The following is a 24,354-nucleotide window of genomic DNA, read 5'->3' as shown; positions in this document are numbered from 1 at the left end:
GTCTGTGTATCACAATCCCAGGATATCAATGTTTAACCACGCTGCAAAGCCCTTAGCTGAGAAAGTATAGTGTGTGCTTTCAACTAAATTGCTACAACTCCAAGCTAGGCTCCAGCCTGAGGACTGAGGCAATAAAATGGCTCTGTCTGACAAACCACCACCACAGATTTACTGGTGCTGTTACTCAGAGTGCCAAAACCCAAGCACATTCAGAAGCCTCCTTTAAGGAATTAGCGCTTGCTTGTTTTGCCATCCAGAGAGTGTTGACAGAAGCCAAAGCAGCCATGCTTGCTGTCCACTGTGCAAAGAGATGATGACATCAAGAAGACAGGTCACAAGTCTGAGTTTATAGTCATTACACTTACGTTGGTATGTCTTTTCATCCACTCAGTATGATCTTATGACCCCACAACTTTACAACCTCCCACTCTCTAGGCTTCATAGCACCTCTCCACTCCAGGTTAATCATTTCTCTGCCATTATCTGCCAAGAGTTCTTATCTCTTTTGCTGTCACTTTATAACAGGCTCCTCTTATCAAGCTGTACAAAATCACGTGACAGTGCCAAGCCTATCACAAGTTCCAATCCTTCTGATTAGAGAGTATCATGAAATAGGATACATAGTTTACAGCAGGTCACTAAATGCTGGAAAAAGTACAGAGTCCACTCAAAGACATGCTTGTTACTTTCTGGATTCTTGGATATTTTTGTTGTTGTTGTTGTTCATCACGCTGACTTTCACTGAAGGTTATTATAGCCTGGGTCTCAAGGCCAGAAAAGTTTACAGGCTGCACCTCTTTTGTACTCAATGCTGTACACCTTGCACCTGAGAGTACTATATACTCACACCTAATAATGTCTTCCGGTTCCCACACAGCCATCATACAGGAATCTATAAAACATGGATTTACATCAGCTGGTAAGTAACAGTTCTCTGTTTTGAAGTCTGCATAAATATAATAGACTTGCAGCTGTCCAAACTGGACAAAATGCTACAGTTGGGCAAGGCAACAAAACTGATTAATTTACACCTGTAATTGGGTGGGGGGAAAAAAACCCTTTGTGATACAACATAAAAATGTAAGAAAACAGCTGGTGATTCAAGTGAATGACAATTTTGCCAGAGGTATTGTGATTATGAAATATGTAATCAGATAATTATTGATACCTACTGCATTTGTTAATGTGTGAAATTGTATATATGTTTTAAAACATTTGCCAAAAAATTAGATTTAAATTGCTTCTGTCCTAACTGTTCTTGTTGAAGAAAACCTCAGGAACGTTTTCAGATCTTTTCTGTAATACACATGCGAATGCAGATTCTTCTTTGTAGCTAAAAATGCAGACAGATCATCATCATGCAGTAGTGGGCTGGATAATACAAGTTGGTTGAGGCTTTAGAGCAGCAAAGAACTGCATACTTTCAGCACCATGTGGAAACAGCACCCACTCCCCACCAGAAATCTAGGAGGAGCAGGTTGCTCTGGCTGGCAGGTGTGAGGGGCACTGCACAGCCAGCTGCCCCAGGCTGCCAGGGCTGCAGTGGCTGTAATGGAGCCCCAGTAAGTGCCTCTCCCCACCACCTCCCTACCCTTCTCCTCACACTTCCTATCTCAGATCATTCTGCCTCTCACCAGACACTGGGAGCAAAGTACCTTTCTTTTGGTGGGGCGATAGCATACCCTGCCCCAATAGTCTGTGCCCAGGTCAGGGCCCAAGCCGAGGGGGTCTGGAGAAGGCTTGCCAAGGGAAATCTCTCCTTCATGAAGCAGAAGGCTCTTCTCAAGCTAGCCCAGCATCACCGCAGGTTCCATGGCCCAGGATTTTGCAAGGCTGTACCTCAGGCAGGAGTTTATGGCAAGGATGAAAGCAGAGAGCTTGGGCCCGCATGTGGGAACCAGGGCTCACTCTCCTCTCCTTGCCCACAAAGTGCGTCATCACATGGCAGGCGAGGCGCTCACCCCAGCACTGGGTGTGATATGGGCACCTTGCCATCATAGGATGGTGGGGATGGAGGGTGCAGCAACAGCAGCAGGCAACAGGCTCAAACATAGCTGAAACCTTATCTTCATCTCCTGGGTGTAGCTGGTGCTTCTCCCGTGGAAGGGGAGGGTGCCCACAGGAAGGTCTCCCACCTCAGACCTGGCTGTATCCCAAGCACCTGGCACTCAGGAGCTCCCTTCTCACCCTCTTCACCTGCTCTCCTACACAAGATCTGTATCCAATACTGTAGCAAAGTTTGCTGGGCTGCAAATAGATGGCTGAGGAGTAATGCCCCATGGACAACAGCACCAGATCCACAAATGCCTGACTCCTGGCCAGCTGTGCCTGGTGCCAGCTGAGCTCCGGAGTTGGGTCCTGGTGCCTCTGCTCAGAGGGAGCCATGTGGTCCCTCCAGCAGTGTTATCAGGGTATCCCATCCACAACAGCCAGAGGGCACAGAGTGCTCCCAGGCTATTGGACATGGCTGCTGGACCAGCATCAGGCCATATCTGGGCCAAGAGGGCTTACACTAACAAAGACCTCTAGTGTATCTCTACAGGTGTGAGATGCTCCTCCTCACAGCCACAGCCCTAGAAACACATGGAAAAGGAGGGCAAGATTGGCTTCCCAGATGGGCCTCCCTCTTTCAGGCCTTGCTCCGACCTTTCCTCTTTCTGTCTGCCTAGGGGGAGAGAAAACTGCTGGAGGAGCCTCTACTCCTCTCTTCTCATTATTCAGCATGGGGGTAGTAAAATATATCTCATGTATCTGAAGAGTGGTCACTCAGATGGTGAAAAAATACAACCCAAGGAAAATTAAAAAATAAGACACTCTCAGCCGTTATATTCAGACCACCTAAGTGCCATTTTCATGGTTTCCAAAGGACTGGCAGGTCCAGATTCCCTAAATCATGTGGATATGAAAAATAGTTTGATGGGAGACCTAAGTTAGTAGGTCTTGTCACCATATGTCCACAATGCAACTACATGTGTGCTGTATCGTGGATATATTGAAACAGACTTGCAAAGCATGGCCCAGAAAAAGCAGGTTTAAATCCTTTGTGCTCTGGGTCACAGGAGGATTCTGCATCAACATTGCATAGTCAGAGCCCATGGTGGCATCCCTGAAATGCACATTTAACTCAGTATTGTAAACTGATCACCACATACCTGTGAGGGTTAAATGTAAACAGAATCATCCTGTGAGCCTCTACTTGAAGGTGGGGGGGACCAAATAGAAAGGAGCTTGATTGTGTTCTTATTTCCACTTAGTCCCTCAGAAGAAAAAGTTGTCCTTTCAGGGTATAAAAACAATTAGCAGCAGGGCCAAGTGTTATCAAGAGTAAATCCCATTCCTGGACTCCCACTCTTGTCCAGTCCTTCCCAGTGCCTCCTATCAACTTTTTCTCTAAGACAGAGCAGGTGGGCTTGTGAGGACCTGCCACGGCCTCCACAAGCCACCAGCCCTTCAGGCCAGGGGCACTTGCTGCTGCCCACCACAGGACAAGAGTTACCCTTGTCAGGAAACACCTGCTTTGCAAAGATGGACCCAAGGCACTCACCCACCTGAGGATAAATTAGGTTTCAGTATAAACCATGTCATAGCAAGAGTAGCCTAACTTTCTCCCAGCAAGGAGGACCTCCTCTAGTTCCCATGCATGCAAATCAGACTCCACCAATTTAAACAGCAGTGGGTCTGTCCCAGAGAATAAACACCGCCAGCCTGAAGGTATAGTGTGAGTGGGCACTACCTGTTACTGACACCTGCTTTTAGGATTACAGTCATATAATCAAAGAAGCAGATGGAATTTACAAAATCTTAATATTACATCCTATCTTCCATAAAAGAACATCACATGGACTCCTAAAAACTTTTATGGAAGTGCAATCTTTTTCTTCTACCAGATTCTGGAACTATACAAAGCTATTTGATGAGCTTTATTTTTTTCCTCTAACCAGCCTCTTGTCTTAGTGTCCTCAGGGGCAATATGCAATTTTAATAAGAATTAGATATGATTATTTAACAGAAATAACTGCTTCAATAACTTGAAAATGGTTATATAAGAGGGAAAAGAATCCACTTCTAGTTTCTTACTGCAAAATTTTTCAGCTTGTGTAATTCTTACTGCCATCTTAACTTTAATGCATGTCCTCAGGCAGGTTACCATATTATAATTAGTGCTCTTGAGTTTGGTAATGTTTGGTTGGTTGGTGTATTGTTGTTGTTCTTGTTGTTGTTATTGTTACTGTTGCTATTATTATTATTATTACTACTATTATTGCTTTGACTACTATACTATTATGTACTAATACAGCAAACACCGTGTTTAAAATTTTGGATTAGGATATTGGATAGCAATGATGCAGGCAAAGCTCCCACAGGAGTGATCAGCTTCTGTTGTCTGAGGACTGTGACTGCAAGGCATGAACTTTTGCTGTTATTTTTCACTTCTATCAATTTTATTCCCATATTATTAAATACTTTTCCCGTAGTTATACTGCAAGTGAGCTCTATACAAAAGGGGATGTATTTGCATTTACACCCTCTTTTCCAATTAGTCTGATTTTAAATACCCAAATGCATGAGACAAAGTAACAATGACCATGCCTCCAGAGACAAACCTTCAATGCTGACAAAACGCCTCCAGCCACTCGTCCGTGTGGGTAATTTAAAGGTCAGCTCTCAAACTTGTCTTTATATAGGGTGAAAGAGAATTATTTGCAGCAGGAGTTGTGTTTGGCTGCTTTGTGGGTAAACCTGTTACAACTTCTTGAACCAGATTATCAATGTCTAAAGTTTACTCACATGTTACAGGAGTACATTATATATATTACATAGATAAGCAACCTTATATAATAATGTGTTCTTATATACAATGAACAGGCATGCAGATGTACACAATCCTTATAAAAATCTTTCAGTATGAGCTATGCCTGGTTTATCTTCTCAGGGTTTTTATGATCTTATGCTTATGTGTGAAGAAATCTTACATGATTTTACATGTGTGTGTGAGATCTTAAACTTTCTTCATTATAAAGATCAGCTATTACATTATTTTTAAAATAAAGTTTTCCAAGCTTCAAAATGTAATTACTGGGATGGAAAGAGGAAGAAGCAGACCTAAAACATTTGGCGTTTTTTCCACCAACAGATCAAGGTCAGTTGCCTCAGCAGAAGAAATTGCGTTTTTAAGCCTGTCTGTGCAGGACAGAAATCAATTATCTCTTATGGTACAGAGACGGGCGCTCAGCCCTGACAGGAACCTTGCTTCGTATATATTAGAAGTTCTATTTGCAGACCAAGTTCTAGCTTTCCTAACTAGGTGTTCTACACAAAAGGGCAGGACAGGCAGAAACAAAAGTGCTGCATCAGAAAAGTAAATAACTCTCAGAGTTGGGAATGGGCGGTGGGTTCACTGCGGCGGAGGCGAGCGCTGCCGCCCGCTCCCCGCAGCAGCGAGCCAAGGAAAGGGTACCCTGTGTTTCTCGTCTCCCGGCAAGGAGAACTCGCCATCCCCGCAGCGGGCAGGGGCGATCAGAGAGGGCAAGTTTTCCTGTCGTACTGTTATCGGCAACAGGTCCAAGCAGTGCGGGACTAGGCGGCGTTTTCCATGAGGAACTCATCTAACACAGCGGGCGGAAAAAAAAAAATCGCAGAGTTCCTGATGCAAAACTTGATCTTTAAGCAGCTGCTGCGCGGACAAGGCTGCTGCGGCTCGCTGCTGCTGCTGCTAATCCAGGAAACCCCTTCCACGGGCTGTGGGCAGGGCTCGCCGCCTTCCGAAGGACGCCAGGGGTGTCTCGGTTTTCGCACCTCCCCGCGGCCTCAGCCCTTCCACACCTTACGCTGCGTTCCGCAAATCTCCGCCGGAAAGCTGCCCTGCCGCACGAAATAACTCGCCGTCCCTGCCCGCACGCGTGCCGGCTCCCGGTGGGGCGGGAGCGGCCGCAGGTACTGGGGAACGGCGGCACCCCGCGCCCCGGCCCGTGCGGGCCGCAGCCGACAGCAGCAAGAGGAGGGGCAGGGTTAGGACACCTCACCGATGACTCACTGAGCAATAAAGACAGACAATCACGGCGATGCTCTGCCACCCATTGGCTCTGCTCGCTCCTCACTCCGGAGCCTTCCCCAGCTTCACACCCCGCTGCTGCCAGGTGTTCAGAAGCAGCAGGCCATTCCAGGGAGCTTGGCCGGACTTGAAGATTAGTTTCCCGGTCAATAATTGACTGTTTGTAAATGGTTCTCTTTTTCGGACCAGAGAGGATCGGCATCTCCGTAAGACAGCAGAGAATGGTTCGCAGCAGCAGGGGGAAAAAAAAAAAAAAAAAAAAACAACCAAGGCAATGGGGTTTGGAAAGCAATCCTCTGCCGTGTGCTGGTTACTGCAGAAAGTATTTCAGCCTGAAGCACCCACTCTGTTTCGCTAACAGTAGATCCAAAAAAAAGATACAAAACCCAAAAATTATATCTTTGGGTTTGGGTTTTCTGGGAGCTGGGGGTCTCCAGAGGAGACTTTCTAAACCCTGAGTTGGAGGCACTAACAGACTCCACTCAATTGAATTCCTACGAATGTAAAGTAGTATTTCCTCGGCAACGTGGTGAGAGGACCCACTTGCCTACGGGACTTGGAAGGTTCTGAGGCAGTGATCTCTTCGTTCTGTGGTGTTGATCTGTTTATTGTGGGGAAGAGAGAATGAAGACTCGAGGAGAGGAGACGGGAGAGGGAGAGGGAGAGGGAGAGGGAGAGGGAGAGGGAGAGGGAGAGGGAGAGGGAGAGGGAGAGGGAGAGGGAGAGGGAGAGGGAGAGGGAGAGGGAGAGGGAGAGGGAGAGGGAGAGGGAGAGGGAGAGGGAGAGGGAGAGGGAGAGGGAGAGGGAGAGGGAGAAGGGAGAAAAAAGGAGTACAGCAGAGCCGGTACTGGACACACTTTTCCTGTTGCAAAGAGTGTCGTAAAATTGGGCGTGAGATGGGTGTAAGGTGAAGCAGCAAACTGGGGTTATAAACTTTACCAGCTGCAGAGGAATCCTGTGCCTGCCGCGAGCTGCCTTCTCCAGGCCATTTCCCGGAGCCTTGCCAACCTATGCCCAGTGTTGTGCCTCTGCTCCGGGGACAGGCTGCCTGGCGGGGACTCTCGCCCCGCTCCTGGCTGAAACCACCGGTTTCCATGAATGGCTGCTCAGAGCGGTCTGGGCTGACGACAAGCGGGAGTGCTCGGCGGGAGAGAAAGGAAGGACAGGATGCAGATTTTGCTCCTGAAATACTTCCTTCTAAGACTTGATCGCGTTTGGATTTAGACTTCCCAGTTCTAGTCCTCCATTTATTTATTTATTTCATTTACTTCTGCGAAGTTTGTCTTGAACATTCCACCGAAAAAGTTCTCTTTCTCTAGTTTGCTGGAAAGTGCCCTTCTCCAGGACACTTTCCAACTTCGAAGTAGAAGGGAGCATGCTGTTTGTTGTTCAGCCAGCAGACTCGCAAAGTTAGAAATGCCCAGCTTAGGGGAAAATGTTTTGAAATATACTCAGGTTCTGTGGCCTCTTTGAACCTGTAAGAAATAGAAGCTTTCCTCGAAACATCATCACACAAGAACCTTGAAAACAAAGAGGCGGAAGAAGCTTCAGATTATTTAAAATTAGGTGTGGGATTTTTTAATGTAAATGTACATACATTTAAATAGGGAAGTATAAAGTATTCCAGGTCTTGCTCCTCGTACTAATCAAGGCTGCTGGAGGCTCCCCGAGCCATCATCTTTTATAATTATAATTACGCGCGTCAATCAAGACCTTCAGGCAAAGTCAGAACAAGGCAGGCAAACTCAGGAGAGAAATCACATTTAAAAAAAAAAAAAAGTTTGGAGAACTTGGTAAGGAATGGAGAAGAGATTAGAAGAAAGGGTAATTAAGGTTGCTCAAGGCAATAGTGAGAGCTAGAACTCCATGTTAAATTAAATGTAGCCACAAGGGACCAGGTATCATTTATAATATGTACTGCCCTAAACTGTTATTTCGGAGAGATATGAATGTGTAATAACCACTCCAAAGTATTTTCATCCACGCCGAAAGCTCGTGGAGTGGCTTTGCGGTGTACAGTTTGAACTCGCTCCAAACCCCCCCCCAGTGCCATGACATTAAGCCCACAAGTAGGAGCGAAGAGCTCTAGGATCGGTGCTAGGGCCGTACCCGAGCGTTGGTGGAGGTAAGCTGGTCCGGCGGGGTTCGTAGCCCGCCTGGCCCTGACTGCACTCAGGCCGGTTTCTCCTGCCCTCTCTGGATGCGGGTTTCTTTCCCTGGTTTTCGTATAGAACCCGGGTGCCCTTCCCGGAGCAGCAATAACGAGAGCGGTGGCACAGAACGCCCCGGCGGGGAATCGCCAAACGGCGTGACCCACGCGGTGGTGAGAGGGAAGGAAAGGGACCTGGTTCTGTCCCCGACGGAGTCCAGTGGGCTGCAGGACCCAGGTCTGGCAGTGTCCTGCCGATGTGTACTGAACTTCCCACGGTCTGGTGCAAAGGCAACCGGAACGGCCCCGCTTCTTTTGCGGGGAAGAGCTGTGAGGAGGCGAAGCTCTCGAGAGCCTCCCCTAGGATCCTCTGACCACACGTCGGGCCAGCAGCAGGGTGAAGCGGCCCGGCTTCAGGCTGTCAAGGCCGGAGAGCCGTGGCCCTGCCACGCCGCGCAGACCCCTGTCCCGGGCCCGGGAGCCCTTCTCATCATGCGCCCCGGGCAGCGGAGAGGATTCGCCGTTGCACCGCGGCCGTCGCCGGTGCTGAGCCCCTCCGGGCGCAGAGCAGCGCGATGCTACACGGCGCGCCTGGGAGAGGGGATGTTCGTAATTAATGTATCTGGGAGTAACTTCGCAAGGGCACGGACGAGGTCTCAGCCCAGGCTACTTCTGCCTAGAGACGAAGACATTCCCTAGGAATGGTTTTGAGCCCCCCTGTCGTAGCCGCTCCCGCCGCTCGTAATATTGCTATGCTAAAAGTTACGTCGTCAGCGAACCGCTAAACTGTGAAATTATAACTTGAGAAATAACGTGTTGCTGCAGATCAAGACTTCGCCCTCCTGCCCAGAGGAGAATGGTGAAAAGTGGAGAATTTGAAGTAGCCTGGGAGGTCCGAGCGCTGAGTTCATCCCCAGAATGTTAAAACTGCCCACAGAGGAGGAAGGAAAGAGGCATTTCCTACTCCAGTGCTGTTGGTGTTGGGTTGGCTCGGGACCTGCACTGAATTTAGCAAAGGTCTCTTCTTATAGTTACCAAACGCGAAAAAATGGAATGGTCTAGGAAAGACTACGGCCAAGTCCTCTCCCTGCACCTGGAGGGGCTGTTCCACTGCTCGTCATTTTGCGACCATCATAAGTGTTTAATAAGTTACAACAAGGGTCAGTTTTCACAAACTGTCTCCCAGCTATACCCTGCACCGGCGAGAGTTCCACGCCTCACTTTCAATCGGAAGCAGTTTTCATCGTCAAGTATTTTCAGCTCTTGCTATACACAAACGGAGATTAAAGTGTTAGGGGAGTAGGGGTAGCCGAGCGCTCAGGCTGGGGGCTCGGATGCTTTCGAAGGTGCGAATATCATTCATCCTACACCGTCAACTCTACGCGCCGCTGCGGGAGCGGCGCGGACTCTTTCGGACGCTCCCGGCGTGGGAGGGTCAGAAAAGACACGGTGGGTGGGCGGGCAGACCCCCGGCCCAGCTCGCTGAGGCGGCTCCGCTCCCCGCCGTTCCCGGGCCCCCCACCGCTCCGCGGGGCAGCCTGGCTCTCGCCACGGAAGCACCCGCCTGCGAGAAACGAGATCTCTGGGACAACTTGAAAATGAGAACTGCTCTCTGCACCGTGATCCGGGAACGGGAGGTTCTCGTCCAAAGGATGGTTCTGCCAGGGCATTGGCTTTTGTGCAAACGATGCAACTAGCACCGACAGATTTCGCAAGAAGTTTAGGGGAGGGAGACCGAAAGAGCCTGAATAGGTACAGCGAGCTCCCGCCCGCTTTTCTCAGGCTCTAGGGCTGCGTGGCGGCAATGTGGACCCCAGAGGTGGGGTTGTCCAAGCGCAGGGGGTTCTGCTGCCTATCCTGCCAGCCCGGAAGGAAGGCGAGGGTCGAGGGTCCCGCAATCGCAGCTGGCGGAGAGGAGGGACTGCGCTGTCCGCTCTAAGGGAGCCGTAACGGGGCTGCCCGCTGGCGAGGAGGCACACTACGGGAGGCACACGTCGGGCTCAGCTGGGGCAGGGAGGGGTGACAGCAGCCTAGACCTCGCAGCACGGCTTAACAACTGGGCAGTGGGTGAGAGCGCTGGCCAAGTGTATGCTCCCGTCCGCCTCTGTGTATGGTGCGTGAGTGTGTACGGGGGGTGTTGCTCATCCCGCCTCTGCTTTATTGGCTGCAAGGGCGATGTCGGGGCCCCCCTTCGCCGGAGCCCACCGCGCCCTGCAGTCCCCGGGCTCCAGGAGCGCCTCCCCGCGGACCCGGGGCTAGAGGTCCCGACTCGGCACCTCCGCACTTGTAGCGGGGGGTTGAGAGGGAGGAGGAGGAGGAGGAGGGAGGGAGGAGGGGGCGGGGGTGGGAACCCTGTCCAGCAGCACCAGCGGCGGCAGAGCGCTCCTGTGCACTGTGCCGCTCCGCATGGATCGGGGCGCTGGGCTGCCGCCGCGCTGAGCCCCGAGCGGAGCTGCTGCGGGCTCGCGGGCTTCCACCTTCCTCCCCGGCACCCTCCGGTCTTCCTCCTCCTCCCCTCCTCTCCGCCCCCGTCGCCTGCAACCCGACTATCGCTCCGCGGCTCCCCCAAGCCGCGGGCACCCGGCGGCGCTTCCCGGCGGCCGGGTACGCTCGGTGCTCCTACTGCAACCGGGCAAGGGCTGGCGTGGAGGAGAGGGAGGGAAGAAGAGGAGGAGGAGGAGGAGGAAGAGGCAGCGGTCGCCGAGCGCCCCTTGCTCCAGCTAAATCTGTGCTGCCGTGTTCAGGTGCTGGTGTCGCGGACGGACACGGAGCCCCCTGCCCGGCCCGCAGCCGCCTTGTCATGCTGCCCAAAGTGGAGACGGAGGCCCTGGGACTCGCCCGGTCGAATGGGGAACAGGGGCAGATGCCGGAAAACATGCAAGGTAAGGGGGGAAAGGCACGGCGCTCCCCCTCCGCGCATACTCGGCCCCCTCTCGGCAAACTGCCCCTTCGTCCTGCCAAAAAAAGTTTACGGTTGCTGCCTGCGAGCTCACCGCGCCGCCGCCCGCTCCGCGCCCCTGCCTTCGCGGGCCGACTTCCAGCGTGGCTCAGGCGGGCACCGTGGACCGGGGAACCAGCGCCGAGGCAACGGCAGGGCCTCGGCCAAGAGGTGCAGCTACGATTGGGGAACCATCAAGCATCTGACCGGCGGGAGCTTTCCCCGGCATGCAAACGCCTCGCCGATTGCTGCTCGGGGACACTGGTCCCGCTGCAGATCCGAGAGAGCTCCGTCTCTTCCCCGATCCGGGGAAAAAAAAAAAAAAAAAAAAAAAAAAGACAGACTAAAGTTTATGACAGGGCGAGTAATGCAGAGCAGTCCTGCCAAACACCCTGTGTGCCACACTGCGTTCCGAAATGGGCCCCCTAGGCTCTGTCCCGCGGGTGGGGCAGCAGGCACAGCGCCTGCGGCAGTGCTGCGTAACTTCGCAGAGAGCCCCGACGAATTTGCACCTTTGTGAGGTACCCACGAAGGCAGCGGGATGCCCGAGCTGGGGTGGCGCTGGAAATGCCTTTTTGGGCCGTTCCCGATGCTCCACTCAGGGCCGCAGCACTACGGGAGGTAGCTAAGATTGTCTGACTGCCACCGCGGGAGGGTCGGCTCCCTGCTTCGGAGCCGGCAGCCCCACCCTGAGCGCCTCTCCCGGAGCAGAAACTCCCGTCCCGGCTGCTCTTTTGAAATTATCGCCGCTCCTCCTGGGAGTCTGCGGAGAAGCAGGGGCGGGGTGGGCCGCCGGCTTCGGAGGTGCTGAGGGCGGCCAGCATGCCCTATTCCTCGCCCGCGGATGAGGCTCCGTGCCAGGGCACGACGCTTGGAAAAACCCCTGCTTTCCCACTTAGAGTTTCCTGGGAGGAAGGGGAACTTCGTCCCAGCGTCGGGCTCTGGAACCTCGGGAGCAGAGGGGAGGGCCGGGCCCTCCTCCTCCGCCTGAGGCCGCCCCGTGTCCGCCCCACGCCTCTGGCAGGCGGTGTTCTCCAGCCGTGCTGAAGTCGCTCGGGAGACGTTTATCTGAGTGTGTTTCGGTGGGTCAGTCGCCGCTGCACTCCCGGGCAGCTCTCTCGAGCCCCAGGGCACAACCGCCTTGGCCTGGCGGAGAGGCGCACATCTACCGGGCCACGATGCCCCCGAACTGTAGCAGCCGCGGGATTACCGGCAAAGAGGCGGAATCTTAAGAGGTGCCGCTGCCGCGCCCGGCGCTTCTCGCCTGGCTCGGGAGCCCTCCGGTGCTGCTGTGCTTGCCGAGCGGATTGGAGGTTTAGCAGCAGGGAAGGCGAAGGAAACCGTCCCCGCCGAGAGCGGCGAGGTTTCTTTTGGGAAATAAGCAGAGCGGCTGATTGGGCTGTTTCCCGGGTTAAGTGATCGTGCTCTATGCCTTCATTCCGCTTGCTTTACACCCTATCCCACACCCCCCAAGCCCCATCGTCGTCCCCTCCTGTCAGCCGACTCCTCCCCGCTTTCTCCCCGAGGGGCAGAAACTTCACTTGGTCCCGCAGCGCAGATTTCCAGCCCAACTCCCGGTACCGGTGGGTGCCTGCTGGGCAGGCCGGGACCGCATCCCTCGAGGACGGCGGTGCCGGCTGCCGACCCACGGGCAGCTACGCTGAAAGCGTCTATCCCGTAGCCGTGGGACCGCACGCTGCGAAACGGGCTGCGGGCATGCAGACCTCACCCCGTCAGCTGGGACAGGGCAGGAGAGCGAGCTGGCTCGGAGAGGTGGAGGTCACCTCTTAGACAACGAGTTTGGGGGGCGCGGCGGACCTCGTTTTAGGTTGGTTTTGCAAGTAGCGCGACGCAGAAGTGCTGGTTCTATGAGATACAAGTTTGGGTTTAGTAAATATTTGCAGGCTGATGTTGAAAGAAGGCGTTAAAGGAAACTAACTGAGTTACTTGAAATACACAATTGACACTTCGCTTTTTTAAAAGGTTGTGCCTGATAATTTTCGGGTTTAAAATTAATTTACTTTCCAATTCTCTAAACTAAGAACTAGGTTAAGGGCATTCTGAAAGTGGAAATACTTAAAAGGCAAAACAGGAGCTGATGGGGTTTTGTTCCACTCGCAGATTTGTTGTGGATGAAAAGTTGCAAATCTCAATGCAAGCTGTGTTTTTGAAACTATAACTTCTACCCATCCCCCAGTTTGCAGTGGCGTGTGCTTAAGTGAGCTTTCTCTATAGACTGAGAACAACTGCAGGAAATTGGAGTTATTAATGTAAATTCTAATTGACTGTGCTGTTTCTCCTTTCCCCAGTGTCTCAGTTTAAAATGGTGAATTACTCTTACGATGAAGACCTTGAGGAGCTGTGTCCAGTCTGTGGAGATAAAGTATCTGGGTACCATTACGGACTTCTCACTTGTGAAAGCTGCAAGGTTCTGTACTAATTACTTCATATACAAGTACAGTAAAACTATGATAATTAAACATACATATAATGATTTGGCTTATTTCTAATACGTTTCTTATTACATTCTTGCAAAAAACAATTAACCCCCAAAAAGCTTTAGAAGTCTCTTGGAGAGATCTCATCTGCACAAATGGAAACAGCTTGGACTGTTTTGGAGTTAGTTGTTTCTTTTAATTGTTTAGCTGTTTAGAACTTCCATTCCTGACTGGCCTAAGTACTGATTTTATTGGATTTATGTACATTCAAAGTCTTTTTGTTCCTGGAGGATAAAGTAGGAAAAATGTCCTCAATACAGATCAGTTTTGCAAAATCTGATACAGCTTTCTTAAGATTTTTTCCATCCTTCAACCTTACAGTATATGACCATGCACTTTTTTTGTATATACAAGCTATAACTGTCAGAGCTCACTTGACACACAGTCAAGTAACTAACATGTGCTTTGATTGCAATAATTTGGTAATTTCCAGAATAAAAATAGTTGTAAGTGCAACTTATTGTCTTGCAAGATAAAATGTATATGCACTGTACTACAGGATTTAAATACTTAAGAATTTATGAAATGGCAAATTTATCATGTAAAAATTTTTAGAAAGTTTTTATGGTTATTCAAGTAATGCCCTTGTAAAGGAAACTCCTTTGCTAGAACAGTGCCATTTAAAACATTCAGTTACAGGGGAAAATCAACTTAGCACATTATATTTTCATTAAAAAATAATCAATGAGGAAGAAACAAGCACTTACTGTTCTTCTAGCCTGCACCACGGGGATGTATAGTAGTTAGAGGTACTCTGTATTTCTGTTGTCTTTGCAACAGTGTCCCTATTTACTTCTTGTAAAAACTACTCTGAAAGGGAGGCTTAAATAATTCTGTGATGATTCAAGAACGTAGAAGCAACTGGTCAGTCTCACTGTTTTTGCCACCACTGTTAGGGGTACAGGAGATTGTTCTCTTACCGAGCTTTGACATAAGTCTATAAAACAGTGTCTGATGATTTTCTCCTGAGTACATCTCAGTGTAATTTAAAGCAAACTATGTAACTTCAAGTGCTTGAATGGTGTCTGAAGAAAAAAATAAATGTTGCAATGATTTCCATAAAATAAAGTGCTGAAACTCGCTGTTCAAACAAAACAGGCTAACTTTTGTATCTGTCACACAGGGATTCTTTAAGAGAACGGTCCAGAATAACAAAAGGTACACATGTATAGAAAATCAGAATTGCCAGATTGACAAAACACAGAGAAAACGATGCCCTTACTGTCGATTTCAAAAATGCCTAAGTGTTGGAATGAAATTGGAAGGTAAGAGCTGTGGTCTTGTTGATATTGTCAACTATGCTATTGAAAATGAGGATTCCATGTTACTACATGCTATTTGAGTTTAAAAATGCTACTTTTTCTTTTTTTTTTTTTTGGTGGTTTTGAAATGGTAGTAAAAGGTGATTCTATACACTCAATGAAATTGGTGCTTTATTAAAAAAAAAAAAAGAAAAGAGTAAATGGTAAATTACTATCAACTGGTCAAAACCATAGTCCATGTTTTCATATATGTATGTAATCCGATATTTCAGTATTTTAGGGTTTGTGTATGAATCTATATGGAAGTTTTGCAGCTCTTTAAAAGGCTTAGATTAGGGGGAAAAAGTCATTCCTATGGAGAGTGATTGGGCTTTCTTTCTCTATTTTATCTAGGATTTATATATATATATATAATTTATAAATATATATGGGTATTCTGATACTAAAGCAGAAAAGAGAAACAGATAAGAGTGTTTTTCACATTGACTTGCCTTTAAGATTAAGGAACTGCATAATCTCTAAAGTTATGTCCTATATTTATGTGATGTTACACCTGAGATGCTATTACAAATGAAAGAGAATAAGGCATTTTGAAGTACACTTTCTGACTTCATTTCACTTTCTCAAGTACAGAGAACAATGAAAAGTGTACCATACCCTTTGAGATAGCTGAATGCAAATTATCACTGACTCCAGTTTGAGAGTTGTACACAGTTCATTCTGACTTGGATATATAAAACATGAAAATTCATATTTCACAGCAAATGACATTTCTGCTTGACCAAGGACAAGCTCCTAAATTCCTCATTCTTGCAATTGTACTGAAGTGACATTCACCCTTGACACTTAACTAGGAAAAATCAGGCCAAGGAGGGAAACCATAAACCATTAAGGGAACCATTAAGGATAAGACCCAATCACCTGAGTCTGGTAAAGGAAAGCTGTTGTTATAGCTGAAGATAAAGAGAACAATCATCCTCCTGCATTTTGATGGATTCAGTACTGTTCTGTTTGCTAGCACCATCACACTGCACTGCACTGAATCATGGCATGGTCCTCCAAATTTGCATAGTACCATAGCAGAACATTTGGAGTCCTTTTCTCATTGTCCATGTAAAGAATAAGGACAAAATACATTTTCAGTCCTCTCAATTGCTGACAATGGTACCAAACCAAATATCGCCTTCTGCAGTTACATGCAATTCACCCTGATTTCTGTAGGAGTTAGACAAAGCATTTGCTAATCCAATTTGGCTTACAGTTCCTAATCATAGAGTACCTGAAAGGATACTATGTATACAGATTCAAAGTTACATTTACCACCACGGTGATTTAATTGTTTTAAATTTCACGCATTTTGCTTAAAATCAATGTCCAATGGCAATATCAGCAGCAGTATTTTTTAAGCAAAGTGCCTGTAGTTTTAAAGGTACTCTAGAAAATGTAGTTCAGCTTCCTTATCCACACATGCATGCAACTTCTTTTCCTTTGTTTAGGAAACTGAAAGAACAGGTGCTTCCATGATTGTAAATACTTGTGACATTTGTATGTGTATTTCCCTGGTAATAATATATATATAGCCTTCCAGTCTAGTTAATAAATTACCATGGACCAAAAAAACCCAAACCATTAAATGTTGAAGTCCTTATGATAATGTACAGTATTATGCGTATCTAGCATTCATAATAAATTTTTAATGTTCTGCTAATCCCTAAGATAAAAAGCTCAAGAACTTAACCTCCAGCAATCTCAGCAGTCTCAACATGTCACCAGGCTGTCAAAGGTTCCTTTTTCAATCTAATTGCCGTTGGGCAAGGTGGGCTTGGTGAAAGCTCCTCACTAGTCCATTACACATATACCATGGTGACAGACACTGCTGTGACAGAGACCACCAGAATGACTCCCAAGGCAGCTGTTGAGGTGGATTTGTTTTAATTATTTCTAATTCCAGAGATACTACAAGCCAGAACAGTGTCAATAGTTTCTGTTTCACTTCTGCCTTCTGTGTGGAAGGCAGCAAGCTGACAGCTTTCTCTCTGCGCATTCCAACTGCAGCTAAGCATTTCTGTAGAGCTGTTCAGCTAACTAGAAATCTCTCAGTTCTTTACAACCACCTGAACAGAATCATCAAAAGGAAATAACTTCCTTTTGGCCAAGAAAAATATATTCCCCTTTGTAACTACTGAACATTTTACAACATACGTTTCAGACACTTTGCTGGGGTGCAAGGCAGTAATGGAATGATTATAATAATCCAATGTGGTCCGCTGGATACATCTCAGACAAATTCTGGACATCAGTCCCCATTTCTTAATGATACAGTAGCCTGACATAAACCCAATATACACTGAGCTCTCCAAGTGATCCCATAGCAGGTGTGAAAGTCCTGTAACCAACTGCTGTGTTTGTCCCTGTGTCCTAATGAACATAAAAGCAAGTCTTTCAATATTAGTAATGCACGCATGTGATATTTGCTTAGTAAAATAATTTTTTTCTTTAGGAATAGTACTTTGAATTTGGGGGGAAAAAAAAGCAGTTGTACTTTTCTGCTGTCTTAATGTATGTTTTGGTACAGAATGCTGATTTCAAGTTTTTACTATAATTTCCTTTCTCCTTACTTCTGACAGCTGTGCGAGCGGATCGAATGCGCGGCGGTCGAAACAAGTTTGGACCAATGTACAAGAGAGACAGGGCACTGAAGCAGCAGAAGAAAGCTCTTATCCGAGCAAATGGACTTAAACTGGAAGCAATGACTCAGGTGATCCAAGCAATGCCAACTGACCTGACAATATCCTCTGCAATCCAGAACATCCATTCTGCCTCCAAGGGCCTACCTCTGAACCATACTGCCTTGCCTCCTACAGACTATGACAGAAGTCCCTTTGTAACTTCTCCAATTAGTATGACAATGCCACCCCATGGCAGTTTGCAAGGTTACCAGACCTACAGCCATTTTCCAAACCGTGCTATCAAGTCTGAGTACCCTGACCCTTACACTAGTTCACCAGAGTCAATAATGGGCTACTCCTATATGGATAGTTATCAAACGAGCTCACCAGCAAGTATTCCACACCTGATACTGGAACTCCTGAAATGTGAGCCAGATGAGCCACAAGTCCAAGCTAAGATCATGGCATATCTGCAGCAAGAGCAAGCCAACAGAAGCAAACATGAGAAGCTCAACACATTTGGACTTATGTGCAAAATGGCTGACCAAACCCTCTTCTCCATTGTTGAGTGGGCTAGGAGTAGCATCTTTTTTAGAGAACTTAAGGTAGGTAACAATCTTACATTATTTTATAATTATTGAAGGAAAAACATCCCAGAAATTGTGGTTTATTGGTTTTCATTGTTTTGTTATGTTGTATTTTTCTCCCAAGCATCTCATTCTTAATTTATCTGGCTTGAAGTAGACAGACTATTATGAGGTGAAACCTGTAGCTGCCTTCCACCTAATAGGTCATTACTGTGGTAAAGGGATTAAAGTTTGAGTTCAGCTCTTCTGTACTTTACTGTTTATCACAACTGTTGTTAACCTCCACAGGGCCTCGCATAAATTATACTCCTATCTTGTCACTATTGCTTACTGTTGGGCTTGTATTCAGAGTTGTAAGCACATCTGTTACACCGTTGTCCATTCAGTTATGTAATTACTTTATTACCTCATTTAACATATGGGGGAGTGCCACTTCTTGTCCATCTCTGGACTCTCCTTATATAAGTCTATATTTAGAATATTAACTTTTCTACAGGGTTACTATTTTGTGCATTCTCATGTATTTAGTTAACCATGAAGGCTGAATCTTAAGCAGGACATAGACAGAACAGAAAACAAGGAGGAAGGTACCTTAAGGACTCCTTTTGGGTCTTCTTGTCACTGATACATGGGGGATTCCTTTAATCTAGGCTGGTTACAGTGACCTTTAAGCTTTTACTTTTGTCGGAGCACTCAATAAATCTTCATGCACAGCTCTCCAGTGGCTGGAAATTCCCCAGTGTATGTTCCTCAGACTTTCTGTTAAGGCAGTTTTGTGGGGTGTGGTGGTCAGGTCTGAAATGTTAACCCCAAAATTGGGAATCGGACAGTAGAGAGAAACTGTCAGCTTTTAACCACTCTCCTGATACAAGTGTTAGCTCTGGCATGAATAAAACATCTCTTATCTCAAACCAAAAAAAAGAATCTGAAGATGACAAACTCAATTCGTGTCTGAATTTCCTATATTACGTTGCTAGTTGCTGAATCTCTGCCTGCTACACAGATGTTTTTGCCACAACTGTTTAATGCTGAAATCCATAAATAATTTCTTTCTAACTAGCAAGTTAAGGGAAAATAATAAATAAATAAAATCCAAGTACAATAGTTATTGTAGAAGTTCACTTAGAATTGAATCTACATGAATCAAGAGCACAGAAAGGAGGTCCCATTAAAAAACTGTAGTTAGGATGCTTGCCACAACAGTATTAGTTGTAACTGTGATGATGTGGACACATAAAGTAAAGCCTGATTAGAAGAAAGCAAGCTTTATGTTGTATATATAACTCCAACTTCTCCAGTTTTTCATGGGAATGGTTGCAGGAGCGTTAAAAACTCAGTCTATGTAAAGGGAAATAAGGGACAAGGGTTTACTCAAAGGAGAAGAGGAAAATGGATGAAGAGAGGAAAAGACTGTCACATCTTTCTTTGCTAAGTTACTTACACTTTATAGTAAGCCATAAGCCATGCTACCCATCGTAAACGATTTTAAAAGTCAAATTGCAAATATATTACATTTCCAACAGATGATGTTCTAAATATCAGGGAGCAGAGATTTCTACCCACAATCTGATGATTACTTTAGTGTAGAGCATGTACATTGTTTTCTTAGGAAAAAAAAAAAAAAAGAAGAAGTAAAATTTAAAAAATAATAAATCACTGAGACTTGGAGAATCAGTTACTCTTCAGTGTAAGAACATTTACATTATGATCTACCTTAAAATTCCCAATTATGATTCAAGTGCAAATATGAAGAGATACTCAAACAACATTTGCTTTTCATGGTTCCATGGCTTCATCAACAGGCAGATTTATGAAACAGTATTCAGCATGCTATACTGGAAATCTTCACATCCAACCCCAGTCAGTATAATGCTCTTCAACCAATATATCTTTACCAGTATGGACACAAAAGGTGCAGAAACTTGTTTCATAAAAAGTCAGACCAACTGCGTCCAGCTCTGGATTTAGATACATGCTACCACGTCTATATAGACTTCCAGCAATACAGACATTCCAGAAATTCACTACTACATACAGCTTTTGGCTAGTGAACTGACTTTCACATATCTCTAGAAGGCATCAGTTTCTTCTTTAGTATTTGTGCTCTTTACATCTTAGAATCTGAGCTGTTTAGACAATTTCATTCCTTCTGGTGTATTTGTTCTTTCAATTAGGCAAGATCAGCTAACTGTACAGCATTCCAGAATCTTAACAACACACTTAAAAAGCTTTCCACAGCCAATATTTAGGGACCACACTACAATGGGGACTACACCACAATGCCACTACACCACTACACTACAATATTTAGGGACTACACCACAATGCTAAAAACTTTAAGCCTCAACTTCAAAAACCAGAGGTACTCAAAATATCTAGATCAGACTTTACACTGTTAACAACACCAGGTGACACCATCTCTTTGCATCTGAGAGAAGAGAATCAGAATTAAGCAAAAAATATAAGTCTCTCAACTTCAAAAACCAGAGGTACTCAAAATTTTTAGATCAGAGTCTATCCTGTTAACACCAGGTGACACCATCTCTTTGCAGCTGAGAGAAGAGGATCAGAATTAAACAAAGGGTTTCCAAACCTTTTCTTGTCACAGTTCTATTCCTCCATGGTGTCAGATCCTTCTGATAAAGGTAGCAGAAGCAGCTGTTTAAGGTTGCTCTTGGATATCTGTGGGGAAGGGGGAAAAATGAACACCTGAGGATATGACAGCAATTTCTAAATTAATCAAGTAGCTAAACAGTATAAAATTATAAATGTGGTTTGCATGAAGTTCATCATGATTTTGTCATAAGCGATGCCTTGTACAACTAGGGGTTATTTAACAGCATATTTCCAGTTCTTTACTGTATACTTTCCCTTTGTTCTAAATTTAGTCTTACACATTTGTCTCTTCAGTTCATATAAGAGGGTGTTAAACATAGAGCTACATAGCTGGTAGAGTTCCGAAGGGACTGAAAGGGAGGAGGACATGATAAAAAAAAAATGCTGTTCCAATCCATCAGTGCTTTAGGCCACATTTACCCTAGAGACAACGATAAACCCACAAGTTTTAAAGTATTTTTGTTTCTGTTTCTTTTTTCTTTCCATTTGTCTGAAAATGTGATTTTTTTGAAGAGAGATTTTAAGTGTTAAAAACCATGTTTTTAAACTATTTCATTAAGTATTTATCAGCTTACACTTACCACAATCATCTCACTTGCTTTACAAATTGTCCCACCCACTCCCCCCTGCCTTTTGGAGTGTAATACTTGTGTGAGCATGTAAAAGGTGAAAGTGGTGGCTGGGTAGAACTGCTCTCAACATGCACTACATTTTACTGGATGTGATCTGTATATGAGTTTGGGTATGTAATTCAAAGCTGATGCCCATACTTTCTAACAAGCAAATCCTCCCATCTTCATGTTGAGTATCAGAAATTAGTGAAAATATTAATAGAACAAACTAGTTTGGTTTAGTAATAACATCAGAGGAAGATTCAAAGCAGCCAGCTGCAATCCAGTAACTGACTTAAACACCTGCTAAAGTTTCAAATGTACCTATCTGTCCTGTGAAGTCAGAATACTTTGTAATTAATAATTACATTATAAATTCTGGGATTTGACATTGCTTATTACTTGCTTATTCATAATGAGAAGTGTTTCTGTGTAGCTCTTTATATGCAGATGAAACAAGAATACTGAGATAGCCTCCCAGTAAAGTCACGGTGGTACTAAGAGTAATAGTAAAGAAGGCCTTTGTTTGCTATTCTGGAGTTGTTGAAAGCTCAGTAAATATAAAACTAAGATATATCCATCTTATCCTCAGCTAAGAAAACTCAGGAATGCCCTGGGGATGCTAGATTTGTAGCCAGTTGTCTTAGTCAGGTGAAAGGTCTTTGTACAAAGCTAAAAAGAAAATATTGCAAGAGTTTCTAGAGTCCAAAGGTTACCTGGCCCTAACAAAGGATGCAGACAGTTCCACTGGACTGGTCTTTCCTCATCAGCCTACATCAGGGAAAATTCAACAACTACTTCCATAGCTAGGTGCTCCTGAACCTATAAAAGAACGCAGCCTCTGTTGGGGACAGGAAGAAAGCAGAGCCTGCGCTGTAGAATAATCCTGAGGATACTTTATCCTGGCTGAAGATCCAGCAATTAACTAAATATTGATAGTTAGCAAAAGGGCACTAAAGGACTTGTGACTTAGAGAAAAATACTCCCTTGACTTATTTGGCTATTTAGTGAGGATGTCAGAGGTCAAAGTACTATGTGAGCAGAAACCGATTTAGTGAATCATTGCAGGAAGAGTCGATGTACTTCATGTTAAAGAAGCTCATCCTAGAACAGTTCACTGAGTTTGCAAATTTTGGCCATCCATTGATGTCACTCTGTATGGCTTCTGGGACAGAATTTTTGCTGTAGTTGTAAAGGTGTCCATGCTTACACTAGATGGAAACATAGGCTTCAGAGACGCAGTGATTTAACCACATATCTCAAAAGGACCCTATCTGTAGAAATTCAACTGTATGTGGCAAAACATGTTTTGGCAGCTAATGAGCTAGCGGAGGCCTTATTTTGTATTACATATTTCCCAAAAGCACAACTGCATTAACAGAGTTCCAAATTATTTCTTAAAGCTGTGCCAACTTGCTGTGAATAAGATTAACAGAACTCCTGGACCGTCTTAATATTCTTCTGTTAAACCTATTTAGCTAGACGTAGTAATATAATACTCAACACATCAGCTTTAATGTCAGAGTTCAGTCTCTACCTAATTAAGTGTTAAAAAATGCAAAGAAAAATAGCTAGCTACGGTACTAAAATCCAATTATTAAACTCAATTAACAAAGAACAGGAAAATAGTAGGTGTTTGCTTTTTTGGTTTGGTTTATTATTTTTTAAAATGTTGTTTGTTTTCTGGGGAAAAAAAAAATAACAGCAGTGGAATACCTTAAAAGTTCTTCCTCAGGGTGATGAAAGGTTGATAAGTTATTTAGAGTTAAGTAATCAAAATCAATTTGATAACTTGAAGTGCTTTTGGACTTTGTAGTATGTATTTATCAGGACAGGAAATGTAACTAACATAGCTGATGAAATAAAACTTCTGCAATGTTCTTTCAGTCACGGAAGCTGCCAGAAATTGAGGGCCAGGATTTCCCTTGATATTAGTAATCAGATTAGTTAGCATTTTCATGTGTAGCTGTTGGTTTTTAGTCTGCCTTAAGTGTATCTGGATCTGAAGAAAAATATTTCTCAAAAAAGAAAGCATTGGGGGAAAGTATTTATCTTACCCAAATAAGTAATTCTTTGCTTTAGAATCATTAGTGTAATTTCACAAATAGTGCAGTCATGACTATAGAAAGAAGTCTCAGCAGAGAAACCAGGGTTGAATGAAGTGGGGGATTATACCTGCCACACAGCTCAGTCTTATTGGGGAACGCTATTAGAAGTTAACTTCATAATCTTCTGGCTCTCCTCTGAACAAAGGATGTGACTAAATGCTCTATTTCAGCATGAGGGCATGATGTTTTGCAGCCTTTATAAACATTTTGTTCAGTGCTAAGCCTCTGGCACTTTCTCTAGGGGTAAGAAGAAAGATGAATTCTCCTACGCACTTTACAAGTTGAAGCTGTATACTTCACTTTCACTCCGCTGTGGAGTATTATCATCTCTGATAGCAGGAGACTGAGTCCAGTCACTGCGGATTTGGTCATTTTTTCATTTCAATACTCAGTACTCAACATCATTATGAGACTAAGAACCATGCTCTGTGTAGGTGCTTTTTTAAAAACGCTGGCACTTTACACACAAATGGATCTGTAGTCACCAGTTCACTGTAGCAAAACTCACCCTGGTTGCTATTAATAGCCACCATGTTATAATAATATTTTGTTACTTAGAGAAAATTTGAGCAAGTAACAGTTTTAAGCTATCCAGCCCATCCTAATGCTAGCGACAAGCAGAGGATACTAGGCTGCAGTATGAACATGAGAAATTGGATAGCTATAGCCACTCCTGCCACATGGCCTGAAGCAGACACTACAACCTTGATGGGAAGCAAGAGCTACACTTGCATATTCATTTGTGAGTTGGAGGCATATGTTACACAAACCAGAAGTTTAACATTACAGTTTGGGTTTGTTGGTTGGTTGGTGGTTTTTTGTTTGTGGTTTGGTTTTGTTTTATACTTTGGGGGGGGGGGGGAA

General features: G+C 45.4%; 1 protein-coding gene across 3 annotated transcripts in view; it reads left to right on the top strand.

Annotated features, from left to right (window-relative positions):
- The first annotated feature begins 847 nt into the window (after window positions 1-847).
- Window positions 848-24,354, top strand: part of NR5A2 (nuclear receptor subfamily 5 group A member 2) — a 95,268-nt gene continuing 71,761 nt past the window's right edge. The window contains exons 1-5 of one of the 3 annotated variants that reach the window (XM_054165099.1): window positions 848-919; window positions 10,946-11,083; window positions 13,449-13,567; window positions 14,761-14,902; window positions 17,527-18,173. In XM_054165099.1, coding sequence (XP_054021074.1) covers window positions 856-919; window positions 10,946-11,083; window positions 13,449-13,567; window positions 14,761-14,902; window positions 17,527-18,173 — 1,110 coding nt within the window. In that variant the 5' untranslated portion in view covers window positions 848-855. Of the gene's footprint in view, window positions 920-10,246; window positions 10,269-10,945; window positions 11,084-13,448; window positions 13,568-14,760; window positions 14,903-17,526; window positions 18,174-24,354 lie in introns of those variants that run through there. The other 2 variants (XM_054165100.1, XM_009900883.2) reach the window with 2 other exon arrangements.

The sequence above is a fragment of the Dryobates pubescens genome, chromosome 11, assembly GCF_014839835.1.
Source record: "Dryobates pubescens isolate bDryPub1 chromosome 11, bDryPub1.pri, whole genome shotgun sequence".
Taxonomy (NCBI): Eukaryota; Metazoa; Chordata; class Aves; order Piciformes; family Picidae; genus Dryobates; species Dryobates pubescens.
Note: the sequence above shows the minus strand (reverse complement) of the source record. Positions and strands in the feature narration are given on the sequence as shown.